General features: G+C 39.2%; 1 protein-coding gene across 1 annotated transcript; it reads right to left on the bottom strand.

Moving 5' to 3' along the window:
- Window positions 1–340: 340 nt before the first annotated feature.
- On the bottom strand, window positions 341–2,818 carry LOC133052871 (serine/threonine-protein phosphatase 4 regulatory subunit 3B-like). Its single transcript, XM_061137695.1, has 2 exons — window positions 1,179–2,818; window positions 341–1,013 (listed from the first exon to the last, which is right to left on the bottom strand). Exons 1-2 carry the CDS (start codon window positions 2,816–2,818, stop codon window positions 341–343), a joined length of 2,313 nt encoding a protein of 770 aa, XP_060993678.1.
- Window positions 2,819–8,425: the final 5,607 nt, after the last annotated feature.

Here is an 8,425-nt window from a genome sequence, read left to right as displayed (position 1 = left end):
TGTATTTTCCACATAAACATACATTTTTATTTCAAAGAAGGAACTGAAAAAAGAAAACCATAGCCAGAACCACTGGGCAAATGATGTTACAAGCTTTGCAACTGCACTGTTAATAGCTATGTCTCGTATATACTCTTGAAACAGAAATACATTTAGATTATCAACCCTGAAATTTGATTTTTTACAGAACTAAATTCTCCTAGATGATAATAACAACAAACATCTTTGCTATTTATTAAATACATGTGTGTATATATGGAAGCTTTGGATTCAGACTCTTCAGCAAATGTTACAAAGTTTTACCAGAATTTAGTAATGTAATGGGTTTTCCATAAAGACTTTATGGGCTAAGATGTGGTCTTTTGCTGGGAGGTGTTTCATCTTCCTCTTCTTCTTCATCATCTGAATAATCCACTAAGCAAATCACGCTTCTGCGGTTTGGGTTACTTGCTCCATCAGCAGCATCAGCAGAATGGGATGAAGTAAATTTGAAGTCATCAAAAGATGTTTTGGAGGGAATATCTACCTTGTCTTCATTTTCTTTTGTTTTTTTAGTCTCAAAATAATCTTCAAAATCACTTTCCGGTGGTGGATTAACTGCTTCTTCCTTTATATTTTCAATAATACTCATTTCCTCCTCCTCCTCTATGACACTGGAACCTCTGCAAAATACTTTACTATACAATACAGAACACAAATTCTTCCCTACTTGATTTTGCCGCTCTTTCTCTTGCTCATATTTCACCTTCAATCCTTTGAATGTCTGAACATATTCAATTGACTTAAGTGTTGCATAAAACTTTTCAACTATATGGGCAACAAGAGATTTGATGTTTTCCGTTCTTATGTAGTCAAACAGTTCAACAATAGCTGAATTCAACATATTGTACCGAGTTCCATTCTTTAGAAGAGCATTTACAACTGGCTCAAAAAAATTTCCCTTGATGATATAACGATTTAAAAGCTCATCTCTAAGGCCAATCATCCTTCTCATAAAACGAAGAGCACACAAGATTAGAAAAGTGTGCTTTGAATTTAACAAGATCAAGACTTTTCTTAGCAAGTCTTTGTTCAAAATATATTTTTTCATGTAATATGCATGATGTTGCACACAAAATGAAAGCAGATCTAAAATTAGGGCAAGCAGCTGTGCTGTGTGGTAATTATTGAGAGAGTTTTTGTTGTTTTCGTCAGATCCAACTATATTATCCTTGTCACGTATATATTCTGAAGTAGTTGACAAAAGTGGTGCTAAGAAATTATGCATACAATGCTTACAGAAGAAATGTAGAAATTCACTTTTTTCACAGTGACTAGATGATGTTGTCATGTTATTTGGATCAAGCAGGGCACGAAGAATTCCCATTAAATGAAAAGCACTTGCTAGCTCAGGGTCAGTATCACAGAATATTTGTTGAATTACTAAATTAATGAAAAGGATGCTGTCTTCACTATGTCGGTCTTCTATTATAAATTCTCGAACCGTGGATGGACTATACTCTACCAGATAAGTAAATATATCAGTAGCAGTTGACCTTATTTGCAAGTCATTCATACTCATTAAAATTTTAAGAGCAGGAAGAATTCCCAGTTCTGTCACTGTTTTGAATAGTGCATCCTTGTTTTCAGAATGTAATGTCTGAGAAAATGCACAGAATTCCTTGAAAAAAAATAACAGTTCACGCCGTGTATCATCATCTGTAGTCTTATCCCTTAACTGTGCAAAAATGGTGGACAAAAACTTATCATCTTCCTGCAGCATACTGATTATTGCAGCCTTGTTTAATAAAATAAAAGTTGTAAGAGCAGAAAGAAAATTCTCTTCAAATATAGATGGGATAGGAAAAAGGATGTCGTGAATGTACTGTACCCTGTATGTCTGATGTATTTTTTGCAGAAGTTCATGGTCTATTATTGGTATAACTTCTTTGAACTTCACTTTTTGGGTTAAGAATTCTCTATGCCTTTTTGGCTGAGCCAAGGCAGGGTCATATTCAAGGCATCCCACCACATCCATGATATACTTATCAGAAAAGAGGATCTCAAGCAGAGATGCCTTGTTGAGAAATAACATCCCTTTAACAATGTCATGCAGATCATGTAAGCTTTCAGTATCCTCCAGGTCCTCACAAATGTGGAACAATTGCAGTAAATTTTTAATAAAGTCCTCATTTGCCAATAACAGAACCAGCCTTTCCTTACGCAGAGATGAGGTGAGAGCTGAGGCAATTAAGTGAGCAATCTGGTCAAGATTACCCAGTTCACAGTTAGGCAGCTCAAGCACTTCATCAGTCTCTGCCATGTCATCCAATGTCTCATCTTCGGATTCAACTAAGGTGTCATGTGTGATATTGGTAGATGGATCTTTACCTTGAACCTGGCAGATGTCTTTCCATATCTCATGACAACTTGCTGCGTCCGGGAAACTTATCGCCATACCATGGTTCTCAGCTTCAGACCAAACAATTAATGTCCCTTGTCGTCTCTGATAGGGTGTGTCTGGATTTATCATTGACTCCAAGATCTGTAAGCCGTTAGGTTCAGATCGAACTAGCAGACACATGCCCTGAAGGTGTTCCACATAAATAGTGGAGACATGTCCCTTGCCTAGAATTTCCCATTGTTGGTCATCATTCAGGAAAAAAACTTTCACTAGGCTCTGCTTGTCCACCATGGCAACCTTCGCTCTCTTCACCCTGGCCCTTGTCTCGGCCCGTGATCGTGTCTCGCGAGAGTTCATGGTTAACGGCAGCTGGAGTTGTGATGGCAACGACGGTGGCCGCTGAGGTAGCTGGTTGGAAAAATTGCAAGAAAACATGGCGGATAAGTTGAGGCCACAGGGATTCCGGTGGCACCTCAAATCAGTAAGGTTTCCCCACAGTTCCACTACTCACTACCATCCCTTGCTCCCCTCCTTCCACTCTGCCCCCCCGCCATAACGCTTTCTTAACGCGAAATGAAGTGAGCCTGAGCCTGCTTGTGGCTATCTACGATAGCCTTGATAATTATGACTCCCCCAAGATTCTACTCCAAAGGAACATTCTCTGCTTGTTAATGCCGCCAAGCTTATAGAGGCTTAGTAAGGCGAGCAAAGAGCAGTTTTTTCCATAAAAGGTTCTGTCCTCCATTAACATTTTCACTCATCATGTGTGTGGGAATGGAGACTTGGGACCTTAGACAAAAGAAAGCTTAATCACTTACATCCCAACCAAGTCAACACCTAACACTCAGTGTCAAGAAAACACACGTCCCTCTGCCATAGGTGGTACGCCCCCTCCCAGTGGTACTCCCCCTCTCCTCACAGGTGGTACATCCCCTCCCCTCATAGGTGATATGCCCCCTCCCCTCAAAGATGGTATGCCCCCTCTCCTCATAGGTGGTACTGTGCTCAGTCCCTCAGTTGTGTTGGACTCTTGCGACCCTATGGACTATAGCCCACAAGGCTCTCTGTCCATGGGATTCTCCAGGCAAGAATACTGGAGTGGGTTGCCATACCCTTGTCCAGAGAATCTTTCCAACCCAGGGATCTAACCCCTATCTCTTACACCTCCTGCATTGTCAAGCGGGCTCTTAACCACTAGAGCCACCCAAGAAGCCCAGCCAATGTCAGTATCACTCACTCACCCATCCTTGAAAGAGAAAAGTGAAGTCGCTCAGTCGTGTCGGACTCTTTGCGACCCCATGGACTGCAACCTACCAGGTTCCTCCGTCCATGGGATTTTCCAGGCAAGAATTCTAGAGTGGGTTGCCATTTCCTTCTCCAGGAGATCTTCCTAACTCAGGTATTGAACCCTGGTCTCCCACATTGTAGGCAGAAGCTTTACCATCTGAGCCACCAGGGTAGTCCTACCCATCCTTGGGAGAGGCTATTGTTCCAAGAGGGAGTTGGCAACTGATTCCTTTACCCTATTCAGTTCAGCCTAAAGCTCTATCTTTTAGCACAAGGAAAAAAATTCCTCAAATTTTCCCAATCTATAACCACACTACTTATTCTTAGGGAAAGAGTGGGCCAGTGGGAAACTGAGTTGAAGTTAGCCAGAAGGAGTAGCAAACACCACAAATCAATTGTTCTTATTTTCTTAATAATTATGGTAATAATAACAACCACAATAACTAAGTAACAATACTTGACTGCTTATTATTATTATAAAGAAAGGTAATAACATAATTGATCAAGTACTTTAGTGATTATTATATTCAAGATACTGTAACATTTATATATTTTCATATTTAATTTTAATAATAACCCAGTGAAACAGGAGTACTAAGTGTCCTTTTGAGACCAGGAAACAAACTTAGAGAAGTTAACTTGCCAAAGATCATATGGCTAATAATAAGTTGAGGAACTCTGAACACATCTTTCTGACTGAAATATTGGTTTTCTCAGGCATTGAACTATGCTATCCCCTGCTTTTCTTGGCCTTCATTACACTTTATTTTACACTCCTTCCATCTATATAATTTGTAATCAACATAAAATTATCAAAAGAAGATGAAAGGCACGCACTTCCTCCTTTAGATTCACATCTGTGTATAGCCAATGGAAAATAGAAGCTTGTATATGGCAACTGTTAAATATAATTTTAATAGTAACCAAGTTGATTTTTGATGTAGCAGCAACTTCTGCAGTTTTCTTTTAAAAAAAATTCTTTTTTTCCCCCCAAAAACATTAACCCTGTTATTGCAAAGGAGAAACTGAGAATTGGGCCATATCAAGCATATTTGTAATTGAAGAGTCCTATTTGTAACAATTACTTCATTTTACATATTAATAACATTGGACATGTGTGACAATTCTCAAGTAGAGCACAGAAATACTCTTCCACACACCTCTCTTGCAATGTAGCCTCCAGGAGATTACTGTACAAGAATATTCCCTGGAACAGTACAGCCGGGGCTCTTGGGGGACTGAATACAAAGGACAATCATTTCATGAGAAAATTCAAATCACTGCCAGGATACTGCTGCTATAGAAACATTTACAAATTATAAATAATACTTAAACATAAGAACTCAAAAATGACTAATACAAAATTGGCATGTGTACTAGTTAAAAACTAGTACATGCTAATGGTCCAGTTTTTTTCACTGCTGTGGTTATATTAAAGTTTCTCTCAGAATCAACTGTAATACTGGCAACTGTCTGAATATGCCCTCAGGTTCCATTCTCTGAGAGATATTCAGCACAAATCTGTGTGTTCTCACAAAGTTTCCCTTAGGCCAATTAAGGTCCCTTTATCTTCCCTGGTAGCTCAGATGGTAAAGTGTCTGCCTACAATGTGGGAGACCCAGGTTCAATCCCTGGATCAGGAAGATCCTCTGGAGAAGGAAATGGCAATCCACGCCAGTACTCTTGCCTGGAAAATCCCAAGGACGGAGGAGCATGGTAGGCTACAGTCCAGGGGTCGCAAAGAGTCGGACATGACTGAGCGACGTCACTTTCACTTTCTATATTAACTAGGCTAACTAGAGTCTCTTTACAATCTAAAAGAGCCTGAAGTTCAAATGTCTTACCGCTGTTTTGGCAGTTGATTCTTTCAGTTCCTGTCTTATTTGGTTTGAGAAGTAGAATAATGCCCTTGAATGACAATCCACTCCAGTATTTTTGCCTGGAGAAATCCATGGACAGAGAAGCCTGGTGGGCTTCAGTTCATGGGATCGAAAAGAGCCGGACATGACTGAGCAACTAACACTTTCACTTGCTTCAGCAGTTCTAGCTATTTAAGGTTATTATTATTTGTGTGTGTGTGTTTTGTTGTTTTACGGAGAGCAAGGTAATATGAATAAACAAATATCAGATTCCAGAAGCTGTGTAAGTTCCTTTTATAGGTATTATTTATCTTTTATTTAATCCTCATACAATAATGGCCTGAAGAAGGTATCATTACTACCATATTAGGGAGAGAAAAAAACTTGAAACTACAAAACTGAATCAAAGATTTGGTTCAAACCTCTACAATAAATGATGATGCTAGGATTTGAAAGTAGGCCTGTACAGTTCTGACCCTCCACTTTACTATTCCCAATATGCAATGCTTTCTCTTAGGCATTGTCATAGCAGATGTTTATAATGTGGAGGAAGAATGCCACCTGCCGTATCACTAACCAAAGGATGTTGTGGCCTTTACACCAGCAGCCACTACAGTCACCCCTAATTGTGCACCCTGAGGGGATCAGGATGGAGAAAAACAGGAAACTGGCTGCATATACCTGAGGTATATATCAAAGGAATTATTTCAATGAGCCCAGACTTTTGCATCTTTCCCAACACAGAAAAGTGCTAAATTACTTAACTGGAGATGTCTGGTTTTCTTTAATTAACAGTAATCTTTTGATGTTCTGACTCCCTGGTTTTTGTTGCAGAACTCCTGTATATCTTGGCTCCTCCCTTATCTGCAAACAGGTTTCTTTCTTTTTTTTTTTCATTTATTTATATTAGTTGGAGGCTAATTACTTTACAATATTGCAGTGGTTTTTGCCATACACTGACATGAATCAGCCATGGATTTACATGTGTTCCCCATCCTGAACCCCCTCCCACCTCCCTGCCCATCCCATCCCTCTGGGTCATCCCAGTGCACCAGCCCTGAGCACTTGTCTCATGCATCAAACCTGGACTGGCGATCTGTTTCATAATTGATAATATACATGTTTCAATGCTATTCTGCAAAAAGGTTTCTTAAGAGACAGGTAACATTCATTCTCTGGTATTTCCATCTCTTTAAGAATTTTGCACAGTTTGTCATGATCCACACAGTCAAAGGCTTTAACACAGTCAATGAAGCAGAAGTTGATGTTTTTCTGGAATTCTCTTGCTTTTTTGATAATCCAACAGATATTGGCAATTTGATTTCTGGTTCCTCTTCCTTTTCTAAATCCAGCTTGTGAAGTTCTCTGTTCATGTACTGTTGAAGTCTAGCTTGAAAGATTTTGAGCATCCCCTTGCTAGCATGTGAAGTGAGCGCAACTGTGAGGTAGTCTGAAAAATCTTTGGCATTGCCTTTCTTTGGGATAGAAATGAAAACTGACCTTTTTCAGTCCTGTAGCCACTGCTGAGTTTTCCAAATTTGCTGGCATACTGAGTGCACCACTTTAACAGCATCATCTTTTAGGATCTGAAATAGCTCAGCTGGAATTTTATCACCTCCACTAGCTTTGCTCATAGTGAGGCTTCCTAAGGCCCACTTGACTTCACACTCAAGGATGCCTGGCTCTAGGTGAGTGACCATATCATTGTGGTTATCTGGGTCATTAAGACCTTATTTGTATACTTTGTGTATTCTTGCCACATTTTCTTAATCTTTTCTGCTTCTGTTATGTCCTTGCTGTTTCTGGCCTTACTGTGCCCATCTTTGCAGGAAATATTGCCTTGGTATCTCCAATTTTCTTGACTAGATCTCTAATCTTTCCCATTCTATTGTTTTCCTCTGTTTATTTCTACTGTTCCTTTAAGAAGGCTTTTTTATCTCCCCTTGCCATTCTCTGGAACTCTGCATTCAGATGGGTATATCTTTCCCTTTCTCCTTTGCCCTTCGCTTCTCTTCTTTTCTCAGCTATTTGTAAGGTCTTCTCAGACAATCACTTTGCCTCCTTGCATTTCTTTTTCTTGAGGATGGTTTTGGTCACTGCCTCTTGTATAATGTCACAAACCTCCATCCATAGTTCTTCAGGCACTCTGTCTACCTGATCTAATCCCTTGAATCTATTTGTCACCTCCACTGTATAACCATAAGGGATTTTATTTAGATCACACCTGAATGGTCTAGTGGTTTTCCCCACTTTCTTCAATTTAAGCCTGAATTTTGCAATAAGGAGTTCATGATATGAGACACAGTCAGATCTTGGTCTTGTTTTTGCTGACTGTATAGCGCTTCTCCATCTTTGGCTGCACAGAATATAATCTGATTTTGGTATTGACCATCTTGGTGATATCCATGTGTAGACTTATCTCTTGTGTTGTTGGAACAGGATGTTTGCTATGACCGGTGCGTTCTCTTGGCAAAGTTAGTCATACATTTCTGAATTTTAGTTATTGGTGACTCAAACCACATGTATACATATAGAACAGTTAGATATCTAAATATTCTATCTATAAGAGGAGAGAATATTTCATAGTGGGAAAAGCAAGGTTTTTTTTTAATTTTATGAAATAACATTCAAATACAAGTATTCAAGTGTACCCACTCTAAAATTTTCAATTTCAAACACATGCATGTTCTCTACAACTTCTCCAGGTAACTTATTTAGTGGAATGTTGCCTTTTTTGGCCACCATCATTTCTGATTTGGAAATCTGTAATGATCTTCTCCCCTAGTTTCTGTTTTTTTCTCCCAACTATTCATAGTATGTTCTCCACACAATGGATGCACAGAGTGGATCCATTTAAAACACATCATATCCTCACACACTTCTACACCAAATCAAC

This window comes from Dama dama, chromosome X (genome assembly GCF_033118175.1).
Source record: "Dama dama isolate Ldn47 chromosome X, ASM3311817v1, whole genome shotgun sequence".
Taxonomy (NCBI): Eukaryota; Metazoa; Chordata; class Mammalia; order Artiodactyla; family Cervidae; genus Dama; species Dama dama.
Note: the sequence above shows the minus strand (reverse complement) of the source record. Positions and strands in the feature narration are given on the sequence as shown.